Below are 16739 nucleotides of genomic sequence, written 5' to 3'. Positions count from 1 at the left end.
GACACCCAAAACAATGTGAACTCTGATTGGAAACAATGAAATCATCATTCCTTATGCTTTTGGATAAGCACCTAATCATTATTACAAGTTTTCTCATAAAACCTAAAAAGCGGTGGCTTTATTGTATGTAAAGCCAATGTTGAAGACAATAAAGTTGAAATTCGAAATTCAACTTTACAGGCTGAAGAAAGGTGATTTGAGTGAGCGTGTACGATGTTTGTTGGTGCAGACAGGCCGGCGTGTGTATTTCAGAAACTGCTTATCCACTGGGATTTCTCAGGGTTAACAGAGAATGGTCTGAAATAAAAAATAAAAAACAGACAGGAGGGGGGAAAAAAATACATCGTCTGGGCCTCGTTAGTGCTTGAGGTCAGAGGAGACTAGTTCCAGATGACAGAAAGGCAACATGAATGCAAATAACTGGTTGTTACCACCAAGGTCCACAGGCCATCTCGAAAGGCAGATGGGCTGAGGACCACACTGGTTACCATTTCTGTCAGCTATCAACAAGAAAGAGCTGCCCAGAGGACATTTATTTGGTAAACTTTGGTAAACTTTGGCCACCTTGGGGTCAACTGAGCAAACTCTATGTTCTACGTCCGTCGCTTTATTAGGTCAGCGTAGCATCTACTCATGGTTACGCTGGTCAACGCGCCAAGCAACACAAGTTCAAGCTATTGGAATGTGCTCCACTGTCACATGATCCCAATCCAATAGAGAACCTCTGGGATGTGTTGGACCGGGGGATCTGCATCATTGATATGCAGCCAACAAATGTGCAGCTTGAGGCTGCCGTGTCAATACGGAGCAAAATCCTCGACCTAATGAATAAACAAAGAAAATGAAATTATTAAATGTTTACAAAATTCCCCAGCAGACTCCTTTCTTTTTCTCGTTCAGAGCACCAAGAGGCACAAAGACACCAAACAGACCCAATTTTGGGGTTCCATGGAGTCAGGGGCATTGCTTCACTATACTCCACATCAATCAAAACACTGTCTCATCTTAAAAAGGTGTCATGCGTTCATGCTTGTGTTATTTCCTTGGCCCAAAAGTGTTTCATTAGAGGTGTCCTACATATAACATGAAGGTGGGCAACCGAGAGACATCCATCACTGGTTTACACACTCCATGGCCACAGCTCCTGTGAGGTTGTGATACTTTTAGGAAGTATGTCTCCTATTTCTTTTTTTTTATTATTATTAAAGCCCACAAGGAGTTCATCAATAATGCATGTGTGATTAAATTTGTCCCAGCATGATGGGATCTGAGTTGCTGATAACTCGCGGCTCTCGTGGAGCCAAAGATGAATTTCTTAAGACCAAAGAGAGATGAAGGCATGCTTGGCTGGAGGCATCACCAGCAGAAATAAACATCACAGCATCCCCCTACCCTTCCTTTGCTCAGAGTCCTGGTGCACCAGATGGAGCGGTTCTCAAACCTTGTGGATTTATCCGGGTAAGAACAAAAAAAAATATATATATATATATATATCTTCTTAAAAGCAAGGAGAACTTGGAAGGTGATAGAACAAACCTTTCACATTCAAGTGAATCAGATTTGTTGCCGTCCGTAGAGAAGTCCTTCAAGTAGTCCTTCAAGTAGTCCTTCTGTTTCTTCAGAGTGATTTTTTTTTTTTTTTTTTTGTTCTTTAAACATGAGAACACCAGCCAGTGCGGATAAATCTGACCAAACTGCACAGCCACACAAAACAGCATTGACAGGTGTGTTCAAAAACCAACATCTAGCCCAACCTACTACTAGCATCACTACTGATAATTAAATTAAATGTACCTACTTACTTGATATTACTATAGGGATCATGGCAATTTGTGAATTTGCCAACATCTTGAACTATCCCTTTAATTTCTAACATTGGCAGCACTTGACTAGCATAGCATTAATGTCATGCATTGGTTGTCTTGGTCTTTACTGTCTGGTTATATGTAGATGTCCAATAAGTAGCAGAATACAACAAAGAATTGTAGTTAAAAACAAAGTACACAACTTGGGACAGAACTATGTCAAAATGAGTGCACCTGAACTCAAGTTCGCGAATACAAAAATGCTAACGAGGACATAGCTGAGAACTGGTAGCTTCTCCCTTAGGCCTTCAGCAGTTTTTCCGAAGGAGCAGCTTGGATTACTTGCAACCACTTGTTCCTACAACTTCTCTGTACGCAAAAGAAAGCATGTTGGTTACCAAAACTATGGATCAGCGACAGTGGAGCAGGAGTTGAAAGCTACAAAGTTGCGCCATCGAGCTGCAGTGCATAGACCCGAACATCTAAAGAAAAACCCCAAATCGATGAGCGTCAGAAGGCACGAACAATCGCCGACGCACCCGATCACACGCGCGCGCTACTGAAGAACGCCGACACGCGCTGTCGCCTGCTTCAAAGGTAAATCTTCTTAGCCAGCTCCCTCCTATACGCTCCCTCCAGGTGACTGAGGCAGCGCTTCAACAAGCTGCTACAAAACGCTCATCAATCACGGGGGCTAATCTCAGGTTCTCGCTGACACTTTCATTGTGCAGGCCCCATTTCTATGCGGCTGCCTCCGAATAATGCCGGCTCTCTCGGCTGCTCTGACGGAGCGGCGGCCTCGCAAGGTCCTCCGCCAACGCGGGCGTTTCTGGAGCGGCAACGCCCCCTTGGAGTGAAAACAGTCGGTGGAGCTCAATCCGGACATCTGGAGGTCTGCTGGGCGAAGCCGAGCAGAGACAAAGACCTCAGCACAAAGGTGACCTCAGCTCAGTGTGTTGTGGTGGACAAAAGGCTGTTTTTGTTAAAGGTGAAAATGCTGCTGCACACACGGATAAAATGGAGCAAAGAGCTGAGAGTCAATGCTTGGTATTTTTTTTGTTTTTTAGCAGAAGATCAGACTTTGGATGAGGCTGAGTAGGTTCGAAACAGGTTTGAACAGTGAAGAAAGAAAGAAAAAAGTTGGAGAAAAGTCTGCAGTGCTGTTGATAGAGCATCAAATGTATTTCTCATCACAACAAAATCTCCTGGCACCCTTTTTTTTTCTATTCCAGTTTCAGTTCCTGATGCCTGGCAGCAATTTGTAGTTCTTCTCCCCTAATCTTGGTGGCCACTTCTTCTTCTGCTGCTGCTTCTTCTTCTTCTTTTTTTTTTGCCTCCCGGCGGCGGGAACACAAACAACCCCATTCAAAAGTAAACACAGCAATTTTGTGTGCGTTTGCTTTTCATTCTGTCATATCTGTGATTGGGCTCTGTTCCACTTCACAGCCAGGAGGACGCCTCTTTGTTTCCCGGCCTTCCGTGCGGAGCAAGTGCGGCTGCGAGATAGCGGAGCGGTAAGTCGGCAAAATCTTTTCAATAATTTGAATCTTTCCGTTTCGTGCACAGCTGCGGGCTGACCTTCCCGAGAGCCCAGGTGCAGGGCTTTGTTGTAGAGGGACGTGCTTACGAAAGCAATGCACACGCAATGTGTCATAGAAGTATGTGTGAAGTAAATATAGAAGTAGCGGGACTTTATCATACATACAGACAAAACAGTCAAGAAAGACTTATGTTGACAAATTATCAGCAGAAGATTTTATGGTTTAGCTTTACTTTTCAGTAAGACTTTTACATAAGATAAGTATTGTGCAAAATTCACTTTAAACCTACTTCCATTCCGTTGAAAAGTCCTGAACGAGGTTAACTTCAGTTTACCAAACCGATTCTACCGACACGTCTCCAGCTTTCTAATACAACTCCCTATAAAAAAAAGAAAAACTTTGTGTGTGCGGGAAACCCACCACCCACACTCCTACCATCCCCAAAACAATTTAGCCCCTTGTGATGTCACAAAGCATCAATTTTAGCGGGAGGCTGCAGACAGAGAGCTAAATGCTTTCTGTTTGTCGGATTTTGGATAATTAATCCAAAAGTTGTTCCACTGGAGTCCACGATGAAAGAAAGATCTTATTATGAGCTTTACTGTTAGTCATCGTATTACTTTGTTATTACATTTGTCATTCCAACAATTTCGAATACTACAACGTATTCAATTGCAAGACTTGCAAACTCCACTAATAATTCTCTGACTTTTTGTCTCTATCCACCGCCAATATTCCAGTGGCACTATCCTGATTCATAGTGTGACGGCTGTGAGCAAAGCAACAGTGCGTTCGCACCGTTGAAGGTTCGAGTATTAAAATTGCAGAGTGTTTGTTCGCCGCTTCTTTTCTCGCCGAGGCTGTGGGCGACTGGGTTTGTTTACGGCCATCCGGGTTCCCTCTGATCCCAGGGAGTCTCACGTCAGCTCGGGCCTTCTTTTAAATAATAAAATACAGACATGTCCCTCAAAGACGTTATGGTGTTGCGAGGCCAGATTTTAAAGTCATGCGTGCGCCAGAATTCAATCAGGTCTGCATAAATAAAGTGCTGGAGCGGCGGCGGCGGCGGTGGCAAAGTCAACACGGGAGTCCCTGGATCTAAATAATTCAATTCAGAGTGAGACAAAATAATGACACTGACACTACAACACAAGCTGCCTCTTTCACTTTTGTCATCCGTAATATGGGTTTAGTGAAAAGTTTAAAAGCTGACTGAAGCAAAAATCTGTCCTGTCGTAGTGCAATCGTGATGAAATGAAATGAGAAATGAGTCACTCGGGGTCAAGCAGAGGAAATAAAAATACAGAAAAATACACATAACTATTTTGTTTGTTTGTCTTTTCTGTTCGTTTGCTTGTTTGCGCTGTTTGTGCTTGGTTATGTTCTGTTTCATTCCATTATTGTCGCTGTCTTCTTCATGTTGGTCTTATTTGTCATCTGTAACTTTCTTTTTCTGTGTGTGTGTGTGTGTGTGTGTGTGTGTGTGTGTGTGTGTGTGTGCGTGTTTTCCCTGCAAATTGTAAGGTGTTTTGAGTCCACTTTTTTGGCGATTTTACACTTTAAATAAAGATGAATTGAATTGAAACTGAACTGAAGCGAAACAACAAAAACATGTCCTTGCAAGGTGAAAGGAGGCAACAAGCGACATGCAATGCCTGACTGACCTTGGATGGTGACCTTGGGATGCTCCTTCTTGGTGCAGTCCGGCTGGACCACGGGGTCAAAGAACGACGCGGCCGGTGTGGCCGCCGGGGCCGAGCCCCGCGCGAAGAGCGGCGGGAAGAGGAGGAGCAGCAGGAGGCCGGCGAGACGAGGCGAGAGGGCGGAGTCCTGCGAGGGCGGCGTCATGGTGGCGACCTCTCCTCTAGCTGCCAAGGTGGGCCTCTGGGATACGGCTGCAGGGGGGAAGACAACAACTTTAGCGCCTCGGAGAAACTTTTGATTTTTATTTTTCGACTTTTTTATTATTTGTTTATTTTCTTTTATTTCCACCCCGGCTTCAAAAGGAAAAAAAAAAAAAAAAAGACGACTTCAAAATTGGGTTCTTTTTCTCTCCGACTCTCAATTCCGGAGGGATTCTTATACCGGAGGCCGGTGAAAAAGCAACAGAAGGAGGATTCGAAGGGTGTGAAGTTTTGTTGGCTTTGAGGCTCAAAACTACGGGATGAAAGCAAAGACAGGAGGTAAACAGAGGCCGGCTGAAAGGAGGAGATACAGCGCCGAGAAACTTGAAGGTGACCTGCGACCTCCGGCTAATTATACTGCATTTGCAATTAAACTCTGGGAGTTAATTTAATGGATGGTTAAAGGGAGGAAAATTGAACCCAGTGGTGGACCGTCCACCGAGGACGGATGTTTCCAACGAGGCCAACGGAGCAGAAACGCACCCACTTCTAATGAGAGAAGCCGGGGCAACATGTTCCGGAATTATCTCTGCGTGACTCCCCCATCGTGCTCAGTCACACTCTGACTTGCTTCAGCGTTCCGGAATGATTTCAGACGATCCAGCAAGACACACACGCTAAACCTCACTCCTCAAAAAGAAAGAAAGAAAGAGAGAAAGAAAAAAAAAAACCCGCACAAAGTCGGCACTCTTGCACTTCCAGAGTAAACGTAATCTCCTCCTGTCATAACGTATGAGTCTACAGCGCTGAGCTGAGAGCGGCAGTTCATCATCCCTCCTCACGGCAGGTCTAATGTCATCAGAGCGCGTAAGAAAAAAAAAAAAAAAAAAAAAAGTGTCGGAGCGTCCGCGCTTCTGACCTGGGTGTCGTTTCTGTCTCGCTAATGTTTCTATCGATAGCGAATTATTTGCTCGGTTGCGTTGCGAATCGAGCACGCCGGCCCGCAATCAATTGCACTCCGCACTACGGCGGCTAACCAATTAGGCAAAAGCGCGGAGTTTGGTGCAATAAACAACGGAGTCAACAGGGCCGCCGACTTGCGCCTCCAGGAAGACCGTTGATGGAGCGTGGGAGGGGCTTCGTGCAAAACCCGGATGTGGATTTGTCTGCGGTATGAAGTTTGTCCAAGGGAGTCTGAAACCATAAAACCAACACGAGTCCATTGCTGTAGGTTCAATTAAAGCAAATAACGCCAGAGCTGAACCGATTCATCGATAAATCAAATCGAAGTTTGCCTGAATCAAAGCTTTGTTAGCTTAATATTATGTTCTTTATTATTGTGTAATATTGTGTGATGTTATTGTTACTACAATATACATTATATATATACATATATACACATATATATACACACATATATATATATATGTATACACACATATATATATAGATATATACATATATATATACATACATACATACATACATACATACATATATATATACATATATATCCTTAAGTTTCATATGTTTTCTGGTTGTTGTTTCAGCTCATTCTGGAATAAACGTATGTTGTCTTTTTTCTGTCAGTAATCCATAGATCGATTAAAAAAAAAAAAAAATCAATCGCAACACTCCGCAAAAAGTTCTTTCTTGGGCCAAATGAGCCCAAATGAGCCCTGATACCATAAAGTCCAACATGAATCCATTGCAACAGGTTCAATTAAGGCAAACAACACCAGAGTTGAAACGATTAATCGAAAGGAATTGAAAAAAATATTGGATTTTCCAAAATTTACCAAAACCTTTTTACAGAAATGAATATCAACGCCGCCAAACACACAACAACCTATTGCCATTCCAGTTATTTCTATATGGATAATTTTCCATATCATTTTAATTTTGGACACTTTGTAGTTGTTGTTTCAGCTGGTTCTGGAATAAATGACCCACCTCTCTGTGTTTTTTCGCTATTCAAAATAATCATACTAAGGGAGATACTAAGACGTCGCAATAAAAACGGTGCACATCATTTTTTGTGCCGAATCAAGAACAATCCCCCAACTCCCTGTAAAACTGCCTCATTCAGACAGTTATGCAGCGAAGGGAAGGCTGTTAAAGTTTTAAAAGCACCTCTGGCAACTTCTCAATAATCCGTGTCATTTTATAAATTTTGAGAACAAAATGCGCTGTGTGCCTCGTTTATCCAAGCGTCCCGGTTCCTTGGTACCGCTGCAAGCTTGTCTGCTGCTCGTCTCACCTGCTTTTAGAAACAGCTGACGACGAGGAAACTGGATATGCAGCGACTTCAGACTTAATGCACTCACCTGACCACCTGACCACCCAGCTACCGCATGAATGCCCATTATGCTCTTGGTTCTTTGGGAGGTCCGTGATTGTTCCCTTCATTTCCAGGTGGACACATGATCTCAGCCTGTCAGCTGATTGTGATCCAGTCCCACAGCTAAGTAAAGAACCTTTCAGTTGGCTGTAATTTGCTGTTCGTCCGCAGCTCGGGGCTGTTGAATGGGGCTAAAACAAGATCGAGGTTGTTATCTCCAAGATCGAATTACGCTAAAGGCACCGCAAGGCTGCAATAATGAAGGTTTTTTTTGACAATCAGTTAAAGTAACAAGTGTGTAAGGATTACATATGAAAGTCAGAAGCTTTGACAGTTTAGGACACTGTAATAATGCCACTCTCTGTAATTACAAGTGAAGCCCCACATTCCAATTATTTCCCCCTTGTATACACTCGATGTGGCATTTGGATGACATTTATACGTCCTGATAAGTGGGTGTCGCGCTCACTATTGCTTTGCTGTTCTATTGTACTGGTTGACATTATTGAAACAGTGAATTGTCGTTATGAGCCAGACACTATGTCAAGCGATGATCATGTAATAATCTTAGATCATTTATGAAATGAATTGAGGAAAATCTTTTTAAACATTTCAAAGAGGCTCTCTATGAAATGTTTCAGACCAGCTGTAGCATATAGCCAGACTGTTACTGTCACGAATGCTAATGTAGCTAGTCAGGGAATGGACATGATATTTCTCCAGCAGTTTTTCAATTTTGCACCAAACCTTTATAAAAGTACCGTGGGAGTGTCTTTTTTATTTAATCAAAAAGCTGTCTACCTTGTTAGCATTTCATGATATATGATTTTTATCATTTAACAAAAATACAATAAATGAATATTTGAATTTGTTTTAAATCATGATCTTTTGGGCGTTATGGTGCGCATTACGATTCTTCCTTTCTCACCTAAGGCTGCTTTATCCAAAATGCCAAAGCAATGTATTTCAGCAAGACTTCTGGGTCCAAGTGTTCCCAGTTCGCCACTGAAATGAACGCTGAGATATGAACATTATACGTGTAGGATGGAAATAACAGAGTGGGAGTCGAGCAGGGAGAGTATTTCCCACTAGGGCGCCCACATATCTTTTTTATCTGCTCTTCCATCCAGTGGAGTGAAGTTGGCAGAGGCTTAATTCAAATTAAATGGCCACCTCCTCAAAGTCAAAGGCTGACACCAGAAAAAAAAACTCTCATTAGTCTAAAAGCTGCACTGGGAGAAAGCGATGAAGGAGATCATGACAGACGACCAGGACTCTACTGTAGATTTAGACTTGCTAGCTATCTTTGGCACAGGCACACGCTAACGCGCGCACGCACACGCGCACGCGCTCTGCTGGGAACGCGCTTCCGGTGGCTGGATGGGTTCAGCGTGTAGATGTCAAAAACGTCTGTGGAAAGTCATGTCACACTTTCTAGCAACACACACACACACACATCCTCTAAAAAAGACTAGCGAAACAAAATCCAGCCTTGGGCAGCTGGTTACACACCACATTGAGTCCCAGCAAGTGGGCAGAAGTGACTCACTGTGTTCCAGCAGTCACTCAGTGTGCGTGTGTGCTTTTGTGTGTCTGTGTGTGTCTACGCCACTTCAAGGAAGTTTGATAGAGTCCATCCAATTTCCCCATCCCCACTGAGTTCTGGCTACGCAACAGGCAGCCGGCACAGAACAGGGACAAACCGTATCGACGGAGGCCGTCTGGCGCTACACAACGGATTCCCTGACGAGACTCATTAGGTGATTGTCCTCCTTCCAGTCGGACACCCCGCTGGGAAAAACAGCAAGTCGATGGCAGGTGCACTTGTACGCCGTCGACTCGCCGCCGGGATCAGATCTATACGTGTCCGAGCAACGGCTTTTTTTCCCGTCAATATCTTTTTTCGCGGCGAGAGGCTGTGGAGAGTCTTTAAACGTAGAAAGGAGGACGTTTTTCAGTCCTTGTAAAAAGAAATAAAAACCTGTAAAAAAAAAAAAAAAAGAAATACAGCGGGCGAAGGTTTTGCAGCCACCGGGACCGGCTGTAAAATGCACTCAAGTATTCATTGTGAAAAGTGTCCAGTTTCTGCACTAGTGGTTTCAGACAGGAACAGGTGGATGTCTGCGGTGCGACTGACTGGAGGGGGCGAAAAAAAAAAAAAAACGGCATTCTGCGAAAGCTGCTCTGCATCCAGAGTGAAGAGTTTCTGGTTCACAGTGATCTTCTATTGCCTCCAATCCAGTTAGCTTGAAAAAAACAAAAATAGTAAGAGAAAGTTGAACTAAGTCCTGAAACATTATGCTCCAGTCTCTCAAATGAAATATCATTCGGGCAATTTAACTGCAATGTTATTAGCTTTCTGTTGGCTGAGGCGAACTCATCAGGGCCAAAAATGACTTTTTTTTAATGAGGCCAAAAAAAGAGGGGGTGCGGGGGGTGGAATTCCTGTTTTTTTCTGTTTTTAATTAAGTTCGCAGACATCGAGTAGGCGACATTCATGTACTTGTAGTGTCGTAGCAGCACCATATCGGGATAAAAGTCGTTTACAAGCAGGATGACTCCACTCACTGACAGGATCAAGTGTGCTCATTTCCTCCATCATTCATTCAGATTAATCAGCTAGATAACACCAGACGATACGGTAATAGATGCCAAAGTTGAGTGTTCCCTTGTGTAGAGAACCCCACCAGAAAACCACCTCTATGAAGTCGTGGGATTGGCGGAAACCTTGGTCAGCCGCCGCCGGTCGTTCGCTTCGACCGGCACTAGAACCTGAGCTCAATTGCGGTGTGTATTTCGTGCGAAGGTGTACACAATGATGACTGGGGGAGGCTTCAGCCTGACCCAAACCCAACATTTATAATTCTCAAGGAAGAAGTGAAAGCTGAATCATAAATTTTCCAGAGATTTTCGGAGACGATTTCCGATGGGCTGGACAGAGATGATGAAAGGCGAAGACGTCCCAAAACAAAACAAAGCAAAAAAGACATGGATCTGCTCTCCATCCTGATCCAACCCATCCTGAGAACAGAAGCGCGGTCCCGCGAAAGTGCCGGCGCGTATCTATGGCAACAGGAGCGGCGAAGTTGGTGGTGGTAGAAGAAGCAGAAAAAGCAGGTTGAGTGTATTTTGGTACAGACCCCGACAGTCCCCCTCCCCCGCCAACCCCCAACCCCCGGGAGAGCTGGATGGCTGACTGCCCACTGGTGCAGCGCGGCATGAAGGAGGTGACGTGCCGGAGCGCTAGAAGCAGGCAGTACGAGCGGCGCCCGTTATAACGCATGATCTGTCTATCTGGCGGGAGCACAAGTCGCGCCGATGTCATTTCTCAGGCTGCGTAGAGGGGGAAGGACAAAAAAAAAAAAACTGTTGCTCTGAGGGATGAAGCGGGCCAAGGAATTTAAAAATCTCCATGCCATGACGATAAAAAAAAAAAAAAAAAAATCTAATCCCCGCTCCAACTGTACTCTTGGTTTCCGCTGAAATTGGTGTCAGAATGCGTTTCAGCCTGACAGCCTTTGGCTTCTGAGTGTTTTCTCTCTTGGCCTTTTCTGCCGTGGACTCGGTGAGCGCGAGGCTGGAATCCATCCCTGCTTTTGTCAGAGCGTATCGCATTCCTGCGGGCAACAGGGCAACGTCCCAGCAGGTTCCGGCTATTAAAAGGCAAATCACACCCCCCCTGCTCATTTTGAAGGTGGTCATCGTAACAGAGTATATTAAAACCAAAAATAATATAATAAAAACAAAAATAAAAAGAGGTACAGACAGACAGTACAATATTGCACGTTGCTGCTCTGGTTATGTTTCTGTACTTCTTTTCTTGTACGAGGTAGCTGCGTTAAAGGCTGACTGTATTGTTGTTTGACGAGCAACTGTTTGCTTAGCACTGTCGCTAGCTAGGCTACTGCTACTGCTAGCGGGAGTATTATGCAGCATACTCCCCCTGGGCGCAGCAGTGCGTTGTTTTTAGCATTACCTGCGGGGAGGCTAGCATGAAAACGTAAACTCTGGCTTTCATGCCATTCTTTATCGTGGTACTTCTTGAGATGTTGAAAGAGGTTTGTGGTGTTTCCCGTTTTGCTTGGGACTGTTCTCCGACATAATTTGCACTTAGCGTTAGCCTGTACTTTGTTGGACCTGAGGTAGCCGACAGTTTCTTCACTTCCCTCGACTTCTGATTGCTCCTCACTAGTCGCTACTCATTTCTACATGTCCCTATAACTAGATTTAGCGGACGGCTGTGTGTGTCTCCCATCTGAGTTGTTGTGAGCGAGAGGAGGCGGGTGGAGCGAAGGAAGCACCCCGTTGTTTCTCTGCTGGGATTGGCTGTTCATTTAGCACGCGCTTGTTTCTCTCCTGTGGGATTGGTTGGGTTATCGAAATAACAGCGCATGCATTTATCATCGTTATCGTGGAGTTTTTAATCGCGATTATTATCGTAATCGTTTTATCGCCCAGGCCTAGTCAAGGTGTAATTGAAACAAAGCAAGCTGTGGTGTGGTCAGTTCAATCAGAACTGGACAATATTTCCCCATTGAACGGAGAGCTAAGAAGAGAACTTGAGGACTTTTTTTTTTTGATTCCTGACTGGCTCTGGACACAGTTCAGTTAGATGCTGAAGGTGCTCCAACAAAAAGTTGCGTGTTTAATTATAAACTTGCTCCAGCGGGAGCAGGGAAAATGCATTGGCCCACTCTGAATGCTACAATACGGTTCAAGCAGTCGCCCTCAAAGTTATTTCTTCAAAGCACCTTTTCAAATGTTTTCCTATGGGCTCTTCTCCAGAATAAATCCATTGGTTTAGCAAAAGACAACGTGTTCATGCAGAGCGGTAAAAAAAAAAAAAAAAAAAATACTAAATACGATCTCACGTTACAAATCAACACAAAGCTTTTAAAAACCCTCACACAAAAATAGAAGTTACAGAAAGCCACCAGGGGAAGCAGTCGCCACCTGCTTCATCTTTTCAAATGACACAAACAAGAAGCTCCGCAGCGCTGAAGGAAAATCAATGCATCTCGCCTTTAAGAGAAATCTGTCAGGGGGAATAAAGGATAAGAAACAGATTATTTTCCGCAGCGAGGCTCCCCGGAGGACGGCCCCCTGCCCTTTTTTTTTTCCTTTTCAGATTCATTAGAATTGATTAGACATCATAATTAAGCATCTTCTGGATGCACTTTACGCCGCGCTCCTCCAGAGCTCCCTGCGCGTCGACGACACGCCCTGCCTGAGCCTGGTGAGACGCTCCCACTGCTCATCATTAGCGTGCGAGGGAGAGGAATATCAATGCCTACACACACACACACACAGCAATGAAGCGCAACAAAGTGCACTGATCGATGCGTCCGATTCCCGGTGCAGATTCGCCACTTGTGACAGGCAACAGACTGCGGGAGGCTTCACCTGCACTTGTCATATTCATTATATTCATCGTCTTCTCAAACAAACAAAAAAAGTCCCATGTTATTCCAAATAAGATTCTATACTATACCTCTTTACTCTGGACTCCAGAAAGTGACTTCTGAAACGCACACTTCTGGAAAGCAGTCCTTGCGATGTCACAAAGGGCACTGATACCTCTTAGTGCCTAATTTGTTTAGTTCGTGACTCAGGTGTCGCTTCCTGCTAAGACCACCTTGTTTTTGTCCCCTTTCCAAACATGTGGAAGATCCAACAAAGCATAAATAACAGATTTGGGTCTTTTACACCTTTTCCCTCAAGGTTGCCAATGAAGCAGGAGAATAATATTTTCTATTTCTCTTTGCCTTTCTCTTTCCTCTTCACCTCCACTGCAACCTGAGGCCATTCCCATGGAAGCATCATCGCCATTCAAGCCTCAGGTATATTTTGGGGATTGATTCACCAAGTCCTAAAACAAGACATCCTTTTTTTTCTGGCTTTAAAAAAGGCCGTTAGGAAGCTGTAAACAGTAGGCAAAGTAGTCTGTTTTTGGAATTACTTGACTTGGAAACAACTCACCCGTGTGTGCCCAACTGGAGTCCTGGATGAAAAATACATATCCAAAAATGCATATAGCATGAGACCTTGAAATTTGTGTTGCAGTGGCAATAACATAGAAAGTTCTTCTAGGAGACTTTGGTACCCTGGTGCAGTTGGACAGTGTGAACATAAATATGCTGGGTTTTTTTTTGGTTGATTAACTCTTGCAAGGCTGCACCACTGGAGTTCAGGACGAGAGAGCTTAAGTTCTGAAAAGAGCGATAATATGGTAGAATTGTGGAGAATCGCGGACAAAACAAGCTTTCGTTGTACGTTCACACGTGCCCACCCCCCCGCCGCCCCGTTTTAATGAAACCAACAAATCTGAGCGGTCCCATGGCCCGCTGATAAACGGAGACAAGCCCTCTGCCGATGCATATTGCCACCATATTTCCATCCTATTCATCCTCTCCCACGACTGCCCTCAGGGCTCAGGGGGGGAGCTGGTCCAGTCAAGGCTACATTGACCGTGTCTAATTCAACTCAATAGCTCAACCCCACCAATCTCTTTAATGCCCCCGCACTGCTGCGCGGCAGGGTGGGGGGGGTCCGTGAGAGTCTCAAGGGACTGGGTCGGGTCGGGGCCGCTCATGTAGGCAACACACTTGGCGGAGGACGTAAGAATGTGCAACGAAGATGGCCATGGATAGATAGAGAGAGGATCTTCTTTTCTTTCTTTTCAAAGGGGAGGGAATGAAAGGGGGTCGGGAGATGTGGGGGGGGGGGGGGGGGCAGCCGAGGGGGCACCTCTTGTGTTGGTGCGGCGCTGGGTGGGGGTTCTCATGCTTGAGAGGGCAGGCACAAGTGGAGAAAGAATATTCTAGGAATGAGGGAGGATTGACCCCGGACTGAAGGAAAACAGTGTATTTGTGATGTATGCATGTGTGTGCGCGTGCACGTGTGTGTCTTGAGTGACAGTGCTGATGAGGTGGGGCGGGTCATTGTTGGCAGCCGCTGTCTGGATTACCGCCGCTGTCACGTCACAGTCCGGGCTGGGGTCTTAGCAAGTGTCCCATGTATCCGCCGGGTGAAGAGCCCACAGAGTGCATTTCCAAACACATTTTTAAAAAGTTACACAAAGTGTCAAATTTGTTGCTGAAAAGTTTAGCCAGGTCCTCGTCTCTTCAGGCTTACTAGATGTGTAAAGTGCGACTTTAGCCGCTTAGCGCATAGGTGCTAAACAGAACTCTTGCCAAAGCCAGTTGGGATCCAAGCAAAGAAAACATCCAAGAAATACCCTTTGGGACTTGGCAGTTGTTCCTACTGTTATTTATTCTTATTTGAATGCAAACAACGTGTTATTTTCTGATAAAGGTGGCCCCACTTACAGAAGAGGATTAGGGCCACAAGAAGAGAAAAAAAATTGCCAATTCGAGAATGAAGTTGAAATTTTGAGATTAAAGTCAAAATTTTGAGAATAAAGTCGACGTAAACTTTATTCACGAAATTCCAATTTAAAACTCAAAATGAACACTTAAATAAAACTCTTACTGTATTTTGTTTTCTCTTCTTGTGGCCCTAATCCTCTTTCTCGTACCCACTGTAGCTGGCTCGATGTCACTTCCTGTTTTGCTGTGGGGTTTTTTTCATTACGTCTGATTCTTGGACTTTTAAGGGCAGACGCAACGAAGGAGCTTATCGGTTGTGGGATCAGTGGATGTTTACGGAGCTCCAGCCTGTAAACAGTTCCCGCGAAGGTCAGCAAGGTGGACATGGAAGGTTTCACAGTTAAAATCGAGGTGAGGTTGCCAGTGACAGGAACTCAAGAGTAAGCAGCGAGTCCCCCCGCGACCCTGTGTGTAGCTACAGATGGATTGTCTGGAGGGATAATCGGGCTCCACCTGGATTGGTGCGCGGCTCCTTTTGCATCATATTTTCTTTTCCTCAAGCAGTTTTCTGTCTGTATTTTTGCCTCCTTTCATTGTTTTTTCCCCGCCAGTACGCTTTGTGCAAATATCATCGGGTGAATCTGTTACCATCTGCCAGATTCTTGACAGTTTATTCTTTACTCGGCACACAGCAGCAGACAAAAACAAACAAGCAAAAAAAAAAAAAAAAAAAAACTGTTCACAAAAACAATATCTGTATAAGCACTGGGGATTAGGTTTTTTCCTGTCCTTCCTGTCCTTTAGTGGAATTGCGAACCATGATTATCACAAGGGTCCCTTCGAACAACCTCCCTCTGGGCCTGCAGGGGTAAAACTTTTTTGAATTGGACGGGTGATGGGAGTTTATTTCCACTCGATAAGAAAGCAATTTACATCTTATTTAGACAATTCAGAAATTTCCTAATGACCTAATAAGCAAGATAACAATGTCGGCCTCCCAAATCGCTCATCTCTGTATTCCTATTACAATTCTGAAATTGAGATTTTGGAATGTTCAAAACACGTTAACCCTCTTTGACCGCTGTCTTACTTGTTTGTTTGTTTTCCCAGCTTCTTTGTGCTCAACAGCTCACAGTTGATCAACCCACTAATAACCATCACCAAGACAGAAAACCGTGTTTGATCTTCACACACAGGTGAGTCACCTCAACAGATCCTGGATAAATGGGAGCACATCATCTGCTGATGATCAGGCTGACGGGCCACGTAATGAGAAAGTTTGTCGACCTTAACGCAACATCATCAGGTCCACATGTGCAGCTGCTGTGCCCGTCAGCTTTCGAAGTTTGGCACACAGCTATAATTTCTGCCCTCCGGTGAGTGCCGGTGTGCACTAATTAGTAATTTGTTCCGTCAATTTGATAACTATTGCCCTTGACTCTGTGAAACATGTACTCGGGTTACATAATTAGCATTGGCGAATTAGGCTAACAGCACAAAGTGACTGCTGCACTTGTCACTGAGGTCACAGTGATCTGTGCGATTGTTCTGTTCAGTGCGACTGCATGGCTGTTACAGTCTAATAAGCCACTGATGTGCCGGGCCACCCTCAGACTTACCTTGAGCATCGCTCAGTTCAGTTGTTTCCTTATAGCAATTTTAATAGCGCTAATTTATAAGTTTGCTAATATTTTAAGGACCAAAAATGTTACTGTCCTTTCAAACCTTGCTCTGCACGACATAATTTCAGCACCAGACGTCTTCATCGTGCAACTGCAGGTTCAGCCAAAAAAAAAGAAAAACCTGCCTGCAGATACCGAGCAGCAAATTGTGTCGCGAGCGCTGAACCTGGATTGAACAAACGAGGATAAGACAGCCAT

General features: G+C 44.6%; 1 protein-coding gene across 5 annotated transcripts in view; it reads right to left on the bottom strand.

Moving 5' to 3' along the window:
• sema5ba (sema domain, seven thrombospondin repeats (type 1 and type 1-like), transmembrane domain (TM) and short cytoplasmic domain, (semaphorin) 5Ba) overlaps positions 1 to 16739 on the bottom strand; it is a 173808-nt gene that overhangs the window by 104143 nt on the left and 52926 nt on the right. For all 5 annotated transcript variants that reach the window (XM_076030998.1, XM_076030999.1, XM_076030996.1 and 2 more), the window contains one exon: positions 5011 to 5241. In XM_076030998.1, coding sequence (XP_075887113.1) covers positions 5011 to 5194 — 184 coding nt within the window. In that variant the 5' untranslated portion in view covers positions 5195 to 5241. The remainder of the gene's footprint in view (positions 1 to 5010; positions 5242 to 16739) is intronic.

Source organism: Nelusetta ayraudi, unplaced genomic scaffold, assembly GCF_046127955.1.
Source record: "Nelusetta ayraudi isolate G7.1 ecotype Tasmania unplaced genomic scaffold, CSIRO-AGI_Nayr_v1 ptg000031l, whole genome shotgun sequence".
Classification (NCBI taxonomy): Eukaryota; Metazoa; Chordata; class Actinopteri; order Tetraodontiformes; family Monacanthidae; genus Nelusetta; species Nelusetta ayraudi.
Note: the sequence above shows the minus strand (reverse complement) of the source record. Positions and strands in the feature narration are given on the sequence as shown.